This window comes from Vitis riparia, chromosome 19 (genome assembly GCF_004353265.1).
Source record: "Vitis riparia cultivar Riparia Gloire de Montpellier isolate 1030 chromosome 19, EGFV_Vit.rip_1.0, whole genome shotgun sequence".
NCBI lineage: Eukaryota > Viridiplantae > Streptophyta > Magnoliopsida > Vitales > Vitaceae > Vitis > Vitis riparia.
Window position 1 is genome coordinate 7,523,565 of NC_048449.1, and position 21,212 is coordinate 7,544,776.

The 21,212-nt window shown below is 33.1% G+C and overlaps 3 protein-coding genes across 4 annotated transcripts; 1 reads left to right on the forward strand and 2 right to left on the reverse strand.

Moving 5' to 3' along the window:
- Positions 1-315: 315 nt before the first annotated feature.
- LOC117908130 (condensin complex subunit 2-like) lies at positions 316-906 on the reverse strand (the record flags this gene model as incomplete). Its single annotated transcript, XM_034821797.1, has 3 exons — positions 316-408; positions 494-595; positions 703-906. Coding segments are annotated over 3 exons (399 nt in total), but the record flags the coding sequence as incomplete, so codon positions are not given.
- A 453-nt stretch (positions 907-1,359) lies between these two features.
- Positions 1,360-7,515, reverse strand: LOC117909386 (uncharacterized membrane protein YuiD-like). Of its 2 annotated transcripts, XM_034823416.1 has the most exons (6): positions 7,285-7,515; positions 5,639-5,795; positions 3,698-3,748; positions 2,672-2,764; positions 1,957-2,018; positions 1,360-1,854 (listed from the first exon to the last, which is right to left on the reverse strand). In XM_034823416.1, the coding sequence occupies exons 1-6, from the start codon at positions 7,428-7,430 to the stop codon at positions 1,824-1,826; spliced, it is 540 nt and encodes a 179-aa protein (XP_034679307.1). In that variant the 5' UTR covers positions 7,431-7,515; the 3' UTR covers positions 1,360-1,823. The 2 variants fall into 2 exon arrangements, with proteins under 2 accessions (XP_034679307.1, XP_034679308.1); XM_034823417.1 differs by lacking the exon at positions 1,957-2,018 and having other exon boundaries at positions 7,285-7,511.
- Positions 7,516-18,290: 10,775 nt separating this feature from the next.
- Positions 18,291-21,163, forward strand: LOC117909227 (GDP-L-galactose phosphorylase 2-like). Its single transcript, XM_034823172.1, has 7 exons — positions 18,291-19,033; positions 19,135-19,256; positions 19,369-19,428; positions 19,559-19,801; positions 19,886-20,071; positions 20,173-20,421; positions 20,524-21,163. The coding sequence occupies exons 1-7, from the start codon at positions 18,907-18,909 to the stop codon at positions 20,893-20,895; spliced, it is 1,359 nt and encodes a 452-aa protein (XP_034679063.1). The 5' UTR covers positions 18,291-18,906; the 3' UTR covers positions 20,896-21,163.
- Positions 21,164-21,212: the final 49 nt, after the last annotated feature.

The following is a 21,212-nucleotide window of genomic DNA, read 5'->3' on the forward strand; positions in this document are numbered from 1 at the left end:
AAGATCAAGGGTTTTGGTTTGTCTAAGTGCCGCACGAGCTTAGGAAAAGACTAAGGTGGTGTTTGTTTTTTTTACTTAATTCTAAATAGAACCTTAATACTTAATAGTGTTAAATATTAGGTTGTTTGTTTTTGTAGTATTTTATTTTTATTAAGTATTAAAAAATAAAGAAAAACCAATATGTTATTTTTTCTATTTAGAAAAAGCTACATATTTTGGCTTTTTCTATTTAGTAAAAAGTTTATAATAAATCATGAAAAAGTAAAAAAACAAACAACCTAAATTCTGAAAACAAATTACTTTCAGCAAAAAGCCAAAAAAACAAACACCACCTAAATCCGTGGCAGAATGCACTGAATCCACCCTCAAGGAGTAAATCTTTACCCCAACTTCCAATGTGCAACTTGCCTGTAAACAAAAACAAATTAATCAACCAATTAATTAACACTCAAGTAGAATTCCAGCAAATATTTTATATACGAGTGCTTAGAACCTTTTGAAAATTAGTCTCTGTATTCTCCTCTGCATCAACCCTTATAATCTCGCTGAGATGGTCTATGAGTTTTAGCTCCCAAGTGTTCTTCTGATTTATTATCTACATCGTGACCAAGAAAAAAAAAAAAAAACACACACACACACATTGTTAAAGAGATTTCAGTCAAAATACGATCACAATGAAACAAAAGTTAACACATTATTGACATTTTCTCTTGCAAGCTTTATGCAATTCTGGAACAACTCGATGATCTGTTCTTTTTCGAGAAATGGATCGGGAGGGTCAGAAGGCTGAGTAGCAGCGGCGTTTCTGCGGCGGATAGCGGCGGCTCGCGCAGCACGTGCCTGGACGCGTTCGAGTTGGTCGTGGTTAGATTCCAAGAAAAAAGAAGCGGTGGGAATTGGAGGCGGTCATCGCCGTCAAGGGGTTAGGATCAGGGTTACGGTTTGGTGATTCCGGTATGGGCGCGAGAGAGAAGCAGTTCGTTTTGGGCGTACAGTTCATTGTGCGCGAGAAGCATGAAACAACATCGTAGTCTTGACTCTTGGGTGTTAAAAACCACGTCGTTTTAATGACTATTTCCCTCGCTTTATTTGAATTGGAGAGTTCAGGAGAATGGTGACGACCTGGCGCATTTGCAATATACAAATTTACAATCCTATAATAGTAATTAAAAATTAAAAATTAAAAATAAATTTGAAATTAACAAGTTATTTTTACACGTTATTTAATCTTATTTCACTTATTTTATCACAAAACAAAAAATTAAATAATTTAAAAATACAAGTGTTTATTTGGATATAGATGTGCAAATATTTTCCCATTGAATTTGACTGAAGTAGCAGTTAAAAAAGCTTCGGAAATTTGCAGGTTCCTCTAAAATCCATTTGTTACTGAATGAATGGAATTGTTCTGGAATTTTATGTCTCCTCATAGTTAATAAATCTTAATTACAAATTAAACTTACGATCATCCACGACATCACAAATACAAACGAGTACGAAGAAGGGGGTAATCTCTGTTGTGCTCTACAGTTTAGAATGCTGGATGCAGCTGACACTAAGGAAAAATATAAGCTACTTCTAAAACCTTGAAGACTAATTACACATGATTTGAACAGCGGCTTCCCGAACCCCAGACAGCAGGACAAGCTAAATACTTAACTAGAACCTCACGGGGCAGAAAGTGTTCCTTCTGTTTCACTGTCTCCTCTTCACAGGATGATGATTCGTAATGCAGCAGCTGATCAAATCAAGAGCCTGTTAACTTTGCACCGAAAAAAGGCCAAACAAATGTCGCAACTGTTAACTTTTCATGAGGTATGCTACTACACAACCCAGCACACTGCCAGCAACAACCTGCACAACATCGATTGGAACCGTTACAGACTATTGTAGAGGATCAATTCACCACTCAAAACAGATTATGGGGAGCACAAAACAAAGTTTCAGCATTGTAACCTTTCATTTCCATTTTTCTGGAAGTTATTTTGTGTCTGCATATTGGGGGTGTACGGGATCAACTTCAAGGATAAATTGTCAAATTAGCTTTAATACTAGAGTTATAAAAGGACCTTGAACAAGTTTTTATGGTTTGAACAAAAAAGAGGAGCAATTTTACTCTGCATAGTAAGAGCAGGTATCATGATGTTGTAATATTACTTTTCTTTGTGTTACGCTAGAATGATTTCCGTGCAGACCATTGAAGATGATGAATCCATTGTCCCTAAAAGACAAACTCTTCATAAACTAATAGCAGCTAAAATATGTGTCAACAGCCAGTTCAAGTGAATGGTGAATAGAACAGATTCCTTGCTTATTTTGGCTTCCATCATGAATTGTGGGTTTTCTGTCTAGCTAATCAAATATTGTTTCATTTCCATTCTCAGGAAATAGAACACTTTGTAGCAAGAATATCATTTTTTTACCGGATGAAGTCATAATAAGAATTACTATATTAGGAAAATGTAATGACCACTCTCCTTGAAAAATGATCAACTTTAACAAAGAATGCACATGTCTACAAGGAGGAATAAAATGATATGCTGAGATATTTCCTAAGAGTCCATTCCCACAAGAATGGTAAGTGGGCAAAGAAAAATACAATCAGTTACTAACAAGATAAAGGATTACTGAATGTATGAATATACACAAAATACATATGAACAAACCAAACCTGAAGTGGGGTATGACCAAGTGAATCTCGTAGAGGTCTAACATTAGAGACGGGGTGGTCGGGAGGTAGTTCACACACAATTTGATTCAACAACTGCAATAAACATCAAACACAAGTATATCATCAAAGAAGAGATGACAAAAAAAAACCTGGTTAGATACACAAACAATCTCATTTTAGAATTCACAGACCACCACAGGATTCAGGAAACATTGACTGGACATGTTTTAACCCCAGAATTGCAAAACAGACAAAGGAAAAGGGTAATTTAGTTCCTTCAAGGACATATGAGAAAGAAAAAGATAACAATGGTGTAAACCACGCAAAACTGCTATATTAATCCAACAATAACCATGATGGATATTTGAAATCTTTGAAGCCAATTCACACGTCAACACTTTCAGTGATGATAAAATTTTATGACACAATACAGCAAGGAAGTATGCTAAGATATTCCATGTTCAAATCATCTTCAACCTAGCCTTCAATATTGGAGCTCCAAGCAATCATCATAACTCAAATGAAGACAATTCTATGTTTATTTCTCAGGACAATCAAAGAACATAAGTTCATGTCATAAAGCTGCAGGCACTAGTTTATTACCCTATCAAGAAACCGGACACAATTTACTAGAACATACAAGCAACTAGAATTGCAGGAAACTGTCAATTCTTGTTTAGTTCTTCTCTGCAGGATAAACAATGCATGAATAACAGCAAGAGAAATCAAATTCAATTACAAATATGACAAAATATAATTTTTAGAAAATAAATATGCACCAACACTACTGCAGAAGAAGAGATGGCCTATAATTAAACATAAAACATGGCCATAGATACTAGAAAGTAATGGAGAAACACGATTCAATTGTTAGAATATGCAGAGATGAGATGAGCTGAGCTGAGTATTACTCTAAACCAAATGAAGTATTTCCAAAGGGTCATAGCAAAATCTTTAGAAAAACCCACTTTATCTGAACAAACTTTCTCTAATCCTCAATATATCTATATTTACCAGAATTCTTACCTCAGCTTGTCGACCAGCATGAAGTCTCACACCGGAAGCATCATACATAACCTGTAAAGGAGCAAAATTAATACTCCAAGCAGCCTAACTCCAAATTAATAATGAACAGTTGATTATAGTTCTGATAAGTGAAAATAACAAGGAAAAGTATTAAAAGAGATAAAATAACTATCAGCAGTTCCATAAACCAGACAAACATAGGTCAGAACAGTATGATTCAGGAAGGGTACATAATCATAGGGGCCATGACACATACGATGAGCATGCGCATCCTATATCCAGATTTCTACTATATCTTACCTCATCCCCTTGCTCTCTATGAGAATTCTAGGATCTGTTAAGGTAACTGTTTTTGAAAAGATTTTTCTGTTCTTAAAAATAAAAAACAATTTTCTAACTTAAAAAACACATTTGGCAGAATTTGGACAGAAAACAGTTTCTTCAGAATTTGTTCTGAAAACAGGTGGTTTTTTGGAACAATTTCAAGGTGTCCTCAGTTGTTTTTTGTAGAGTGTTCTAAGCAACAATTAAAAAAAATGGAGAATACTTTGAAAACTTTTGCATCTTATATAAGTGTACAACTTCATGCAGGATAAACCAAGAAAACTGTTTTTCATATTTAGTTCCCAACAAAATTTTATTCCTGAAAAACAACTGAGAACATTTTTTAAGAACTGCTCTCAAAAAAAAAATGAGAATTGTCTCCAAAAACATTACCAAATAGGCCTCTAATCTTTGGGTTTACTCTCTCTAAGATATTCATTGTAGTAGAATTCATCCTTCTATAAAAGCATTTACCCCTTTACCCCCAATGCAGGATTCATGGTAATATTTGTACTAAGAATTCTCTTAACATAATAGAAAATGTACACTTAATGCAGGATAAACCAAGAAAACTGTTTTTCATATTTTAGTTCCCAACAAAATTTTATTCCTGAAAAACAACTGAGAACATCTTTTAAAAACTGTTCTCAAAAAAAAAAAAAAAAAATTGAGAATTGTCTCCAAAAACATTACCAAATAGGCCTCTAATCTTTGGGTTTACTCTCTCTAAGATATTCATAATAGTAGAATTCATCCTTCTATAAAAGCATTTACCCCTTGACCCCTAATGCAGGATTCATGGTAATATTTGTACTAAGAATTCTCTTAACATAATAGAAAATATAATGATACTAGAAATTTTAAAAATTTACACTTGGTAACACTAAAATCATTGTCATAAACACAGTTCATAAAACACTAACCATACCTTGCTTTATAGGTAATGCCAAAGTGTCACTCCAAGACAGGCTATTTCATATTACAAATTTGCATATCTTGCTTTATAGGTAATGCCAAAGTGTCACTTCAAGACAGACTATTTCATAATACCAATTTGCCTATACTTTATCTTTATTGATACTTGATTAATAAGCCATGCCTGATACTCATGATAATTGATCAGCACTGATTAAGGACATATTTAAGACAAAACTACATAGGGCTTGTGGATGCTTTTCATCAATTATTCTCTTCAAAATGGGCTTTTGGTTTCAAAATGGACAGCCTAACCAGCAAATTCAGACCACTTGCTCCAAGTGGCAGCTGATTGAGGTCTTAACAAGAGTGATGATTGACCATTCAATTTTTAGGAGTGCAATTATGACAGCAAATAACTGATGTCCAAAAAAACAAAACCTTCTTATGAACAAGTAGAACCAGTGTCCATAGTTATGGTCCTAGGTCAATTGTAATGCCTGATTACCTAAACACCAAAACAAGCAGGAAAAAAATTCATAATTGAGAAATCTATTGAACTCAATACAAAGCCAACAAAGGGAAACTGCAAGATTAATTTGTTATGATCCTGCTTGCACTTCAGATATCTGGACAAAGGTTGAACATAGGCAAGCATGCCAATACAAAAGAATGAATAAGACCTGGTTAAAAAGTACATACAACACACGCCAAAACCACTGCAATGGCAAATGCTGATCCTCCAGTTCCTTCTTGAAAACCAATAGCAACTGCAAGGGCTGTCACAGTTGCTGAATGTGATGAAGGCATTCCACCCGACCCAAGCATCCTTCTAGAATCCCATCTCTTCTCCTTATACCTGCACGTCTAGGAGGATATTCAAAGACTAAGCAAGAAATTACAAAGAAGAAAAATGAGAACTACAAGCAACTAATCAATATTAGCTGCATATAAAAGTTATAGCAAGGAACAATATGAAAATATCAACAAAGATGAAACAAAGTTTCTTCCTCAGTTAAACATTGCTTTTACTCTAACCATATAAACATGAGAAAGAAACAATATTTAGCCTGTCAACCTTTATTAGCAATTCTCAAACATTAGCTATTGCAAGGGAATATGTTCTGACATGAAGGGTATTCTGTATAAGGATGGTGAGGTGGCAAGAGCATATTGGCTCAAGGGGAGAATGAAGCATCTTGGTAGGAAAGAGGACCAAGGAGGGAGCAATGCTTGGTGTTTTCAGGCTCATTTCGACCCATTTACAGAAATTGAAACCATGTTTTGTTAGCTAACCCAAAAGGCCTAGCTAAATATAGCCAACTTAGCACATAGAACACAACTGTCACCACATGAAAGGCCACTCACTTACACCTAAGAAGTCTGAGCAGATGGCACTACCACTTGATTATGTCCAAAAATAACTACTATGCTCACATCTCACTTGGATCTCCCACTCAACACTCATCAAAATCTAGCTTAAAGTTTCCAGGAGGAAAATGTTTTCACGAGGTAATTGGCACTGCACTCCTAATGAGAGTTGCTAGCTCATTCCCAGTCAGCATTGTTGAGAAAGAAAAATGCCGATGCACAGACGACAGACCCGCTAGCATGTGATATAATGTTTAAATAAGGATTATTGCCTTCTCAACAACAAACCAGCAAGTTTGGCCAGCTTGAAAAACAATATTGATTGAGAAATAGCCTCAAACTAAATGCATCTCTAACTTCCCTTTAACATACATGTTTTAAGCACCTTTTTCATTTTTATAGATATATAAAGCCAAGATCCCTAATTCGGAATTCAATGAAATAGCCCAATAGCCAGCATACCCAACTACATTGCTGGTTAAAATACCTAACTGTGTTCAAACATGCAATACATGTTATGCATTTCTTAGACTTATGTTGCATGTAATCCATAAATCTCGGCTTAGATATTTTGACAAAGAAAGTGCCTGTTGCCGCTTTTGTAAGTAAGCAAGCTTGCTTTTTATCTCCTCTTTCCATAATAGGTACTCAACAATTAAATCTAAAAGAAGGCATATTAAGGCATGAAAACGATTTTCACTCAAACCCTAGAATGCTCTGGCAAAATCCAAATGGCCAATTGAAATCAACCTAAACCAAAAGAAAAGTAGAAACATAAACCCTTGGTTTGGTTTTTGGGACAAAAATATTGGTTCATTTTCCTGTCCCACCTTTTCTCAGCAACCAAACAGAACAAAATTGGGGAAAAAACAAAACAAAACAAAAACCCTAAATTCGGAGCTCCTTCTATTACAGAAAATTTCAACCAAACTACCACAATATATAGAGAAAAAAACAGAGAGAAATAGAGAAAGTACCAAGTGGTGAAGAGCTTGAGAAATTGAGCGAGAGCGAAGGAAAGGAAGGCAGAGAGGAGAGGGAGGTTGTTGGGGATGATTGACGACCCAGATGATGTCGATCCAGCGATGGATGAAGCATCAGCGGCTGTGATCACTTCATCCATTGAAGCAAATCTGAGAAAGGAGGGGGACGTTTCAGGTCAAGAGGACGACCCCAATGGTTGAGAAATTTGGAAAATATTAGCCCGATGATTGGTAGGGGAAAACATTTCGGAATTCCTTAATTATTGTATCCACGTCACTGCTTCGTCAACTAGATGTAGTGGGGCCCGGAACGTCTGGCGTGGAGGCCCCACAAACAACAACTTGCCCTGCCACGCTGTCAGCAAACCTCCCGTTGGTGACTTGATTCATGGGCCTAAAGGCAAGGACAGACCAGGTCCAGCAGATATATGGATCTGGGCCGTTTTAAAGTGGTCGGGCTAGCCCAAAGGTCTGTGCGTTTGGCGCATATGGACCTAAGACCAGAGAAGCCCTCTATAACCTATGCTAATTGCTATCCAACCCACAAGGAAGAGACTGAGCATTTTTTTTTTAAAAAAAAAAAACAATTTTAAAAAATATTTATTAAAATATAGCACTTTTGAAACTATTTCCAAATTTACTATATTTTTAAGGAATCCAATTGGACTTTGAAGTTGTTTTTGCAAAAAGACAATTGTCGTATTTAAATTGAAGTTATCATTTGAAAAAACAACTTTCAATTGATGGTATAAAAATATCATTGATTTATAAATAATTTTAAAAGTATCATATTTTAATAATTTAAAAAAAATGGTTTTTTCGTCAAAAATCCATAGAGACTAAGCCGCTTCAAAGTATTGTGATGTAATTTTCACTTTCTATTTTATCAAGATTATGTTTGTTTCATAAAAATTTTGAAAGAAAATAGAAATAAAAGTAGAATAAAAATAGGAAATAGATTTAAAATAAATAAATTATATTTATGTATCACTTCACATTATTTTAAGTTATGTTATAAGTTCAAATGTTTTTATCCTGAAAATTGTTTTTTAAAACAAATTTGGTGTTTAACAAAATTTAAGAAGCGCTTTTAAAAATATGAATTCATATTAGAAAAATTAATTTGTCTTAACATTTTTTAGACTTTTTGATTGAATGAACAAAAAATTTTGAATCTTCAATAAAGAGTATTTACTCAACCTTGTTTAGACTTATCGGATGAGCAAACAAAAACCTTAAATTTTTAATGGAGAGTAAAGTAACTATGTTTTCTCGATCAAAAAATAATTAGGATGAAATTGTCAAACAATGTAGATTCATTATCGTGTTTCGTGTACGTTAATATATATGAAGGGAAATGGTTATCTGTCCACGTTGGAGAAACTAATGATAAACTTTTCTTAGAATCCTATGGAATTTGAAATTGAAAACACACAAAAAAAACAAAAATGTACACGAAACGTAAAACAACAACCAATCCTTGTGAATTATGACTAGTAACAGAAAATTTTTTTCCATTGGGTCTTTTGGGTTGTTGAGAAAAAGATAGGATTGGAAGAAAAAATCTCAACTGTTACTCATCCTTAATCCAATTTTCCCTTTATTGAAGTGTGTTTGATTAGTGAAAAAAAATAATTAAGGAAAATAAAAGTTTCATGGTAGGCAAATCTAGTTCCCCCCTTTTTTTTTTCCTACCCGTCTTCGGAAACCAAAATAAAAACACATCTACTTTGCAAAGACACCAAAGCATAAAACCAAAGAAATAACCATGATCCTCCAAAAACGCAGCTACATCTCAAAGACTCCAAAGCATAAAAACAAAGAAGCAATCATGATCCTTAAAAAAATATGCCTCAATGAAAACGATGAAAGAATATATCACTAAATCATTAAGATCTCATTACAGAGTTATTATAAAAAACATTTATAATCTTTTTACATCATATCCCACATCGGATAAGGGATAAAGTTACTAGAGTTATATAAGTATGTGCTTCTTTTAATAATGTAAATGTATTTTAAAGCCATGAAAATTTGTAAGCTCTATAGAGTCGTGAAGGTCTGTTAGATTTAAAGCGAACAATATTTACACGATTGATTATGAGTCATTACAAATGATATTAAAATCAATTATTGATCCAAGTTAGAGGTTTGTTTGATCTCCTAAATGGTATTTATTTGTTTGGTCTCGTAATCTCATAAAACATAATTAAGATAGTTTCACAATATTATCGAATAAGGGAATTATATATGTATGAACTCTTCTTAACCATATTGACACATTTTAAAAATATGAGAGTCCTTTTAGATTCAGAACGAATAATATCTACACGGTTCAATATGAGTCATTATATTTTAACACTTTAAATTATTTATGAAAAAACTATTTTCAAATACAGAATAAACTCTCCAAGTCTAACTGTGCAAGAAAATAACAAACAAAGGGTGATCTCTGTGTGGGGGGGAGAATGGAGTTGATGAAATCAAAGATGTCAAATTTGTATTATCAGTAAATAAAAACATTTAAATTTGTAGATTTATGATGTTGGGCCCATATTCGAAATGAGTTATTCTCCTTTGCCCACATGGCTCTGATTCACAACTGTGGTTACCTAACTTTGAAGCCCACCAATTCAATCAAGCCAGTCCAGACCCCACTTGGGTTCAGTCCAAAACTCCAATTAGTTGACCCCTAAGCAGAATGGCAAGTCAATTGCGTTTGTTGTAAAACTATATAAAAAATGTTTTTTTTATTTTTAAATTTAACTTATTACTTTATTTTATTAAACTTTAAATAATATAATCAGTAACTTTTTTAGGATAATGTTTGATTTTTATATTTATGGAAGAAGTACACAAATTTAGTGGTCAAGTACAAGAAACAAAGATAAGTATTATATTTGAGAATTGTATTTAAAAATGTTTTTATTAAAGATAAGATTAATTTTAATATTTTTAATCATGATCAATTAGCTATTTGGGTTTACAAAATAAATATTTAAAACCTTAAAATATTAAATATTAAGTGGATTTAAAGTAAACCCTAAAGTATACTTTTTCATCAAATTTTATTTTAAATAGGAATGGAATTTAGGTAAATTAATCCGACCCAATGTAACTTTATGGTGGATTTGAACAATCATTTTTAATACTAGATTTGGATTTGAGTTAAGTTTTTTTAATTCAAACTTAATTTCAAATCGAATTAAGTGGAAATTTCAGATAACCTAAATATAAGTTTAACTCAATTTAATCTTTTTATAATATTTATAATATATATTATCTTAGATAATAATACTTATTTGATTTTTTTTATCAAATTATAATTATATCTTATATTTATTTTGTTAAAAGGATAGATATTTTTTATTATTATTATTATCTTATTTAATATTTAAAGACAGATAAATTGGACCCTAAGAGTACCAATCACTTGGCTTGGGGAAAATGCAAATGGGGACTTCAATTGGTTGCAAACAAGTTGGGGGAGTCTTAATCGGTCAAGTTCCACCTTAACCAGATGAGTTGGAGGTTATGATGCAAGTTAGCAATGACTAATAAGGGGTTTGACCTTAATTATCACACATCGGTTGATTGGTCCTAAGCCGATTAAGCTCTTTGCAATCATTTTTCCCTAGTGACTAATAACTTGGCCAATCCCAAAGTCAATTTGAAATTGTACCTAACAACAAATTTCTCCAAAAATCTCCTATTTAAGCTATCATTACTCTTTTATGGTATATTAGATTATTGAAATCATTGTCACAATCATACTTGAAATTTGTTATCATTCAAAGTGTTAGAAATGTTAAAAACGCTTTTTAGAATCACTCTCAAACGTACTCTTATTATACTTTAATCATAGTTTTTTTTTAGTACCTAATTTTTAATCTTAGTTTTTCTTGTGTACTTGATCTTCAATTTGTAAACCAGGGTGGCTTATTTTTTAGGTTCATTCTTGTAAACTTCCGAGGGTTAATTTCAAGTGTAACAAGTTATTTGAGAAAAATTATGAGAATTGATTAGAACCATAAATCAAAGTGTAAAGGTTGAAGATTTTGGTTAGGGAAAACGTTGATTTTAATGGAGAATTCTAGAGTCCGAATTGAATTAAGAAGTAGTGTGTGTAAGTAATTGTCAAATCACTATAAAATATTTGTCTATATCTTTTTATCCTATTCTCTTTTCATCTGACTTATAATTAGTCTAATTATTATCATTTGCATCATGTTTTGCTAAAAATTAGTTTAATTGCTATCATTTGCATCATGTTTTGCTAAAAATCATAAAAAAACACCGGCACTTGATTCGACCTCTCTTTTTAGTATATATTATAAGGTTGTCAATTTATTTTCACAATATTAATCCTAGATTTCATAATAAATTCCGAACTTCTTCGACTTTATTCACACCATCATGAGGTGTAATTGAAATTTAATAAGAATTGCACCTCCTAATGGATCTACTAGGCGTTAAATCTTTGGATTTAATCCATGGATCATCATCTAACAAATCAGATGGAACTGGTCCTTCAAAATCATCATTCGTAGTTAGTATTAACGACATACTTGATAGTGACTCTATTCTATTTATTTTTATAATATACAGTTTGAAGTAAACAATTGACTAAATAATTAAAATTGATGTAATGGAACTAAAAATTTAATTATCCTTCTTTACAACATCATCTATAAAAAGACTATATAGTCTTTTTATTTAATCATATTGTTTTGGTTTTAATTTCATAAATTTGTTCAACAATATTGCTTCATTTTTGTTCATAAATTATATTTTTAAAATTCTTACAAACAATTAAAATTAAATTTAGACAAAAATAATCTTATGAACTAAGAGTGCACATGCCTTGCACATGGACCACACAATAGTCCATACTTTAAAAAGTAGAGAATATTATAAAACTAAACTCCAAAACCAAGAAATTAAACCTGTTTCATGCTTGGTGGAATTCTTTCTTTTCGTTTTTTCCATAATTGTAAGGTTATGTTTGTTCTCAAAAAGTTTGAAGGAAAATATGAGGAAAAGTATAAAAAAAATAAAAAATAGATTTAAAATTAATAAATTATTTTTATATACTATTTCAAAAAAAAAATTCACTTATTTAACTTTTTTATATAAATATTAGATAATTTAAAATTTTACAAATTTCTTAATAATTTTAATTATATTTTACTTTCTTTGGTTTTTTTTTTATATATTTTCCATAGTAAAATCAAATATAAGAAAATTATTTTTTTTAATATTTTTTTTCCTAATACTTTTCAGGAACGGAACATAATATAAAATTTTTTTTTAAACAACTTCTCAAATGCTTAAAGTATGACCTCTTACACAAAATGTATAGATTTACATTATCGTCTCAAAATTAGTTTAATTTTTTTTTAAATTTAATATAATAATTTTTTTAATACCTCTATTTTTTTTTTTAAACTAATTTTACAAAATCATTATATTTTCAATATAAATTTTTAAATACTATCGTATTTGATGCATAAATTGCTATTAATTTTTATTTTTGAAAACAAAAAGGTATCTAAATGGATATCAAGTTAAGACAATAAAAAAAATAAAAATTAATACCTTAATTTTTTAATCAATTTTTAGATGGATAAGAGTTTGACATAGTATATAAAAATAAATTTTTAAAAAATTATTTTACATTTCAATCATAATTCATAGCCTGTAGACAAAAAAACGTATCCAAATCATAACATCGACGTCTCAATAAAGAACATTAAATGTAAAAGTAAAAAGCCATGCAAGTGGTCCAAACCCCCCACAACCATATACAATTCCATCTCAGACAATATATATGTCCCACACACTTAGACCCCTCGTGAATGGCCAACCTCGCTGGGTTGATGGTTAGTGCCCCACCCATGTGAAATCCTTCCAATCAACCACTCTTCTTCACTGCATAGTGTCCTCCCAAGAAAGGATAATGTTTTTTTGTTTTCTATTCAGATAATGGACCAGATTCCCCATCTGAAGTTTCCTCCCCTTGTCTTCTATTCTATGATGCCATCTCATCCCCATCCCCATCCCCTCACCTTCAAAATTAATGGAACCAACTTTTCATTTTTCAATTTTCAACCCCCTTGATGATCACCTTTTGTAGTTTTCCCTTTACAACATCCCCCACCTAACTTGATTTAATTTATTCCATTATTTGCTCCCTAAATATGAAAAATTATTGGTAAAGGAACTATATATTAGTATATTACCAAATCTTTTGATGGAATATGGTTGCATTAACATCATACCTTTTCTTGTAGTGTGGGTCTCATGGGAAGGTGCCCCAAAAAGTTGTCAGGATTCAGGAAGGATATGTTCAAATATTTTATGATTGGAATATGTTGATTTTTCTTGACTATGATGTAAATACTTGTAATTAATAGTATAAGACGACTCAAAGTATTGACCGGCAAGTGGGCTAAAATGTGAATTTTTTATGGCCCAAAATTTTGATTATTTATGTCTTGGGTTTGTCTCGGTGCTTAAATTTAAATCATACGATACCCATTTGATGTCATATCAAATTTTTAAAGCCTTGTTTGTGACGTATTTAGATTGATTTGAGTAGGTGCCCACAAATGTATAGAAAAATTAGGAGTTAGTTGTAAGTAAATTGTATAAGGTAACAAGAAGATAAGATTGAAATATAAAGAGATACAACAACTTAGTAATAAAAAAAATGGAGATTATTATCGAGAGGAATCTGTTGTAATATAAAAATATGTGATGAGTCAGTAGCATATGTGTGTTTTGGTTTTATTATTTTATACAAATTTCGATTTCATTATTTTATACTCTAAGTTCATTTTTTTGTGTTTGATGATTGTGTTCAATAATATAAATTTAATCATACACTTTTAATAGTAGATATGTAATTTTTCGTATGTACCTCCTTTTTACCTTAAAAACTTTCTTATCAAAGTGTGGGTGCTTAAGCATTGAGTTGTTCGGGTGGATACTTTTGAATAGTATGGTGCTCAAATAAGTAAGCCACTCCATTTCAACCATATTTGCTCGAACAGTCAATTGTCATAAATAGGTCCATTATGCGCCATCAATGGATTAACCTAACAATTGTTATGTATTGATAGTAAAATATATTAGGGGATTAAAAGTACGTTTGATAGTAATTTTATGAAGTATTTTTAATACAGAAAATGTAAAAAATTTTAAATGTTATAAATACTAAAAACACTTTCAATAATTACTATAAACCAACTCTAAATGTTAAAATAAAAAGATGGTATAAAATCCTAGGGAGCTTAGAAAGTTCGTTTTATATAAGGGCTGAAGAATGAGAATCAAAGATACGCACAAACTCTTCCATGAAATCAATTCCAAAAACTTCATAGCTAACCTAAGCGTCCAATGTCAAAATCCAAAACCAACACAAAGTATAAAGAAATAGTATTTTTTAATTTTTTCCTAAATGACAAATATTGAAAATTTTGTGGGATTAAAAGAATCGACTATAATAAAGAAAAATCCATAAGAATGATCTAGAAGTCGAGTTTTCCTTAAGGGGGTGATTTTACTTTTATTTTCTAAAAGCAATGCAGTACTTTATAAAGTGAATAAAGTATCCAAGAAGTTTTTGAATTGAAAACAAAAAAGTCTTGATTATTAATGTTTTAAGGCAAAATGACAACTTCAAGTAATTTTACTTGCAAAACACTCCTAAGCAAAATGACAATTTGTTGATGTAATATGCACTTATAAATAACTTAATGTTAGTTATTACTTATTACAATAGCAATAGATTCCCTATATATGAAACCATTTGGTGTTAATAAAATTTTAATAAATCTTGAAAAAATATTTGAATATTATTTTTAGTAATATATATAGTAAATTTTTATTTTTTAATAAAAGATATTGCCAAGTATTAATAAAAAAAATCATACTTTTCGCTAAAAGTTAAATACATCATACCATCTTATTTACTTATCTACCTATTTTATATATTTTTTTAAAAATAAAAATTTCATATAAAATGTCAAAAATATTTTTTTTTTTCAATATGACACCCCGGTAACTTTGTTTCTTATTTATTTATTTAGTTTACTTTCTTCTTTATCTTTATCTTCATTTTATTTAAAATAAAAATAAAAAAAGAGGTGAAGATGATGAAAATGAGTGGAAAAGAAAAAAAAAGAACATATTAGAAATAGGATTAGAATTTTTAATTGTGGATGTGGGATGTCTAAAGAAAATGCATTTTGATAATTTTATATAAAATTTATGATAAAAAAACCCGAATATGTAAATGATTCGATGAATGTATAGAAGATTTTTCCATCATCCAACTAAATCCAAATGCAAAGACAAAAAATATTCCAAACGAGCAAGAGGGGAAAGAAATTCGAAAAATATGAATTTTCAATTTTGTGGGGAAAAGGCATCATTTTATTTCTTGACGTGGTCCAAACAATGGACGGCAGAGATGAACCTTAGAGGTCAGATGAGACTCAGTCCACATGAGGGAATGACCAGAATGTCCACAATCTACCGCAGCAACATGGAATAATCCCCTCAAAGATTCCGAATCTGGCAGCTTTTGTCTAAATCTGAAATGTTTCTCGAGGGAGCCACAAAATAATAGATCACTGCCGTCCAATTACAACGGGCAAACACAGAGACCACGTGTTCATTTTCAGGACAAGACATTTCAGTGGCTCCCACGTGGCTACCCCCTATTCTACTAGTTCACATATCACAGGGAAAGTTCCCATCAGCATGGGAGCCGATTCTTGCTAGCCAAACACTCCTCTTCTAAAAAGGAGATTTTTTTTGGCATTATAATAAGGAAATTTCCTAATAATTTCCGGATTTTTTCTCCGTCTTTGTATGAATCATCAAAGCCTTGGGCCCCACAATGGTATTATTTTCGTGGAGACACCATCGTGTCACAACATCCTCCTTTATTACACAATAAAATAATAATATTTTATTTCTGTCCGGTCTTTTTTTGCAAAATTTTAAGAAATTTAATTATTTTCTCACTGAAAGATATTGGGATGCCATTTTTAAATAATCGGTAGGTCTATTAATTAATATGAACGTGACAATATTAAATAAATAAATAAATATAAAATAAGAAATTCCCAGATACTGCCATCTGTATAAGCAATCCATTATTTTCTTAAGCCATTGGAAGTTGTGCACACATGTTTCCGAGTCTTGCACTTTCTCCAAATTTAATTAATTTTGTCGCCATTTCTAAGCTCCCATGTGAACCCCGCAGGGTTTTAAATTAGCAAATAAGTAAAAGACAAAATTTAGTTTGTATTTTTAAATTTAATTTATTATTTAATATAATTTAATTGGATGATTATCGAGGATGTTTAAGTAATGGAATAGCCAAACATACGTGCCCAAATGAAATTTTTGGGCATTTTAACACCGGGTCAAAGTAGATTACCCGAAGTACCAACCAATTAGATGCTGTGAATAAATCAATCATATATTTCTCATAAAATAGTCAAGCAGTTGTTACATGTAATGAATAATTGATTATTATTAATCGTCAATGATTGAGTATTACGTGTTAAAATCATGATAAACGGGTAATCATGACATATCGATCGATCTATATTTTAAAATAAATTTTGATATTAAAGCTAACTTAGTCATTAGAGGGCCTTGCCCAAACAATAATTTAAACACATCTTTTTACAAATTCGAATCCATCTAACATGGAAAGAGTGAAAAGGTTGCCCTAAAGAGAATTGTTGACCATGGTCAACCAATTATGGTCAAATTTGTTGTTCTAATTTCATATTGGAATAACTTTTTTTCTTAAATTTGAATAAAAAAATAATTAGGTGCTAAAATTAATTTAATTTATTACTTAATTTTTTATTTTATTTTTGGCCTTTTTCAATACTTTCCACATACCAAACACGACCTAACGCATTATGGGTAGATTTGAAAATGAGATTTAACATGGCCCGAAAGATTCCAACTTGGGAAGAGAATATACACGTATAAAAAATGGGAGAAATGATAAGAGGGGGTTAGTAGGAGGTCAGCCTCAATATAACAGAATGCAGGTCCTGTCTTAATCAGGGTCCATTTTCTTTACTAAAAAAAGTTAAAAAGCTTAAGTGTGTTCACTATACGTGTCAACATGTTAGGGTTATTATGGATAAGTGTGATATAAGTCACATGTACAATTCGATGTCATACGTCTTACTTGCCTTAATTTCATGTACATTCCCAATTTCGTATTATTACCCTATAAAAATAAATATATTTTGAGTATCAAATTTATCCATTAAAAGGAACGTCTACCTAATTACCTTTTATTTTATTTTATTTAAAACCATTTAAAAAATAAATTTTATAAATAAAATACATTTATAAGAATACTTATGAATGAAATTAATTAGTATCAATGAAATTAATTATGTTTTTTTATTTATTTATGTTTGGTCTCATTTATTTGTATCCGAACCCGACGTTATACATTTATACATATATTAAATGGTTTATTTTCAATGTATACGTTCAGTGATCCAAATTATGGTTTATCAAATTGAATTAAGATCCGATCAGAGCATTATTTTCTTGACCGGGAATAAAGTTCACACACCTTCCATGATAAGCGCGTGGAATATATATATATATATATATATGAATGACAATGAAAATAATGTAGTGGGTGTTGGCATTTTCTTAGCCCGGACCGGGAGCCATACGCCATATGGTGGTCCCCGGAGGGACCAGTGGACAAATTGGTGGTACGGGCTAAAAGAATTATTCAGAGACACCCATCCACCTACATCCAAACACACCCCTTTCTCTCTTTCTCTCTCTATCAATAATTGTATTTGAAATTCAGGAGCACCAAGGCCACTCAACCAAACAGGAGTGGAGGAGGCTCAACCACAAGTTCACAACCACACCCCTAAAACCCACATATCTCCTCAACACGCCCCCCCATCTATATAAGTCACCTACCTGCTCTTCAGATCCCCGCACACACAAAAGCCTCTCAAGTCCAACAGATAGGCCGCCTTCTTCCTCATTTCACTGCAGCTAGCTTCCTATTTTTCTTCTTCCAAAATCCGGGGATTTCAAGAGAAGAGAAAGAGAAATAAGGGTTCTGCGGGTTGTGGGTCGGTGTGTTTTGTGGTTTTCTATATAGGGTTTCTAAGGAGGGAGGGATTTTGATTTGGGTTGTGACGGTGGTGGGGTAAAACCCTTGTTTGACGAGTTGTAGACATCACGGCTATACAAAGAATTCCGCCGCCTCTCTTACATGTCCGGGCGGTACGACGCAAGGGTTGTGTAATTGAGAGCAACCCTTCGCCGCACGGCGGGCGTGGCGCTTTGCCTTCAGAAGGCGGTAGTCCCTCTGATCTGCTCTTCCTCGCCGGCGGTGGTTCCAACGCTTTCCTCTGCTAGTTTAGGCTTATATTCTGTATAACATAGCTACTGTCTTTAGGATTAGATCAACCAATCCGTATCGAACACTCGATCTCTCGCTTTAGCCATTTCTTTAGATCAATCAATCCGTATCGAACAATCGATCTCTCGCTTTAGCCATTTCTTTAGGTTGGTGTTTGAGTTCTTGAAAAAATGAATACGCTGAGGATTAAGAGGGTACCCACCGTGGTTTCGAATTACCAGAAGGAGGATTCAGACGATGGTGCTCGTCAGGTTGGTGGTTGCGGCCGCAATTGCCTCAAGCAGTGCTGCATTCAAGGTATTTGTTGAATTTCTTTTCTGTTTTTTTTTTTTTTTTCTTTTGTGATCTATGTTATTTCTTGACGTGGGCTTGAATTTGCTTAATTGGGGTTTAAACAGGAGCAAAACTCCCTCTTTATGCCTACAAGAAGGTGAAGGACGTTGTTAACGAGAAAGCTTCGAGCGGTGATGAAAACAAAGAGCAGCCTGTGCCCTTCCTTGACTCTCTCGTTCTTGGAGAGGTAAGAGAAAAAGGGGAATTAAAGAAAAAATCTATGTTTTCCTTTCTTTTCCCTTCTTTTCTTTTTGGAATTCGATCAATTATGGACTGAAATTGTTTTGCTCATGTCTCAGTGGGAGGATCGTATGCAGAAAGGGCTCTTTCGATATGATGTCACTGCTTGCGAAACCAAGGTCAGATATTGATTCTGTTCATCTTTAATTTCTTTCCTAGTTCGTTGACAAATTGGGTTTTGGGTTTTTCATTGTGGCTGCCAACTGGGGTTGTGGGTTTCTCTCAATTTGTTTGTTAATTCCTGACCAGGTGATTCCGGGTGAGTATGGGTTCATTGCCCAGCTGAATGAGGGCCGCCACCTGAAGAAGAGGCCCACTGAGTTCCGTGTGGATAAAGTCCTCCAGCCCTTTGATGGGAACAAATTCAACTTCACTAAAGTTGGGCAAGAGGAGGTGCTCTTCCAGTTTGAACCAAGCAATGATGAGGAACCTGAGTTCATCCCCAATGCTCCCATTGATGTCGAAAATTCTACAAGCGTTGTTGCCATCAATGTATGCATCTCTGTTCTTCATGTTCTTGGAGAGTAATGAGTATCAGGTCTTAATGACACTGTTTCTGTTGTCAATGATTAACAGGTTAGTCCTATTGAATATGGGCATGTGCTTCTAATCCCAAGGATTTTCGAGTCCTTGCCGCAGAGGATCGACCGTGAAAGCTTTTTGCTTGCCCTTGACATGGCTGTGGAAGCAGGAAATCCATATTTCCGGTTGGGTTACAACAGCTTGGGTGCATTTGCTACCATCAACCACCTTCACTTTCAGGCTTATTTCTTTCCACCTCACCTTTGAACTGCAATCATTGTACTATAAAATTGGCTCCATTGGTTAATGAAATATGAATTCCATAACTTTCATGGTAACAGGCTTATTACTTGGCCACACCCTTTCCCATTGAGAAGGCTCCAACTAGGAAAATAACCACTGCAGGCAATGGGGTGAAGATCTTTGAGCTGTTAAAATATCCTGTTAGAGGTCTTGTCTTTGAGGGTGGAGACACTCTGCAAGATTTAGCGAACACTGTGGCCGATTCCTGCATTTGCCTTCAGGATAACAACATACCTTTCAATGTTCTCATTGCTGATGCTGGGAAACGTATCTTTCTCTTTGCACAGGTAAAATTTCAGATCGTAGGCTACACTGGTATGGCCAACTTTGCTGCATTTGGGTTTCTAATTTTAGATTTAACTCATCTACTTTTCTTATTGAATAAACAGTGTTATGCTGAGAAACAAGCTCTTGGGGAAGTGAATCAGGAGCTTCTGGACACCCAAGTGAACCCAGCTGTCTGGGAGGTTAGTGGACATATTGTGCTGAAAAGGAAGGAGGACTACGAGGGGGCATCTGAGCAGAATGCTTGGAGGCTTCTTGCTGAGGTCTCTCTCTCTGAAGAGAGGTTCCAAGAAGTGAATGCTCTTATCTTTGAAGCCATTGCCTGTGGAGATGATGAAAAAGGAAATCTCACCGAGAACATGATTGAGGAGCCAGATGTCACACCTCCATCTCATGAAGATGCAGGTGCCATCAACAATAGCTCCTACCCTGCTGCCATGGTGGCTGGAAAGCAAGAATGCCTAGTTCAGCAGTAAAGAGTTGGGCTTTTGAAGAACAGATGAATGGTGTTTGTGTTTCTGAGTCAGGTATCGGTGGTTTAGCATGGATGTTTCCGTGTCTCTGTGGTTTCTAGTAATTGCTTAAATAAAGCAGACTGGGTTTTGCACTGTTGTTGAAGTTGTGCCTGGTTTCTCTGCGTATTTGCTTTATGACCTATTGTTTATACGTGTCTCATGGGTCTGTAAAATTCTATGCTGTACTTTCTGTGATGATTGAATAAATTTCTGTTCTTCGGTTTCTAAATGCTTGCGACTTATTTCTTCTAAGGGTAAAACAACTATGGTTCTGATGT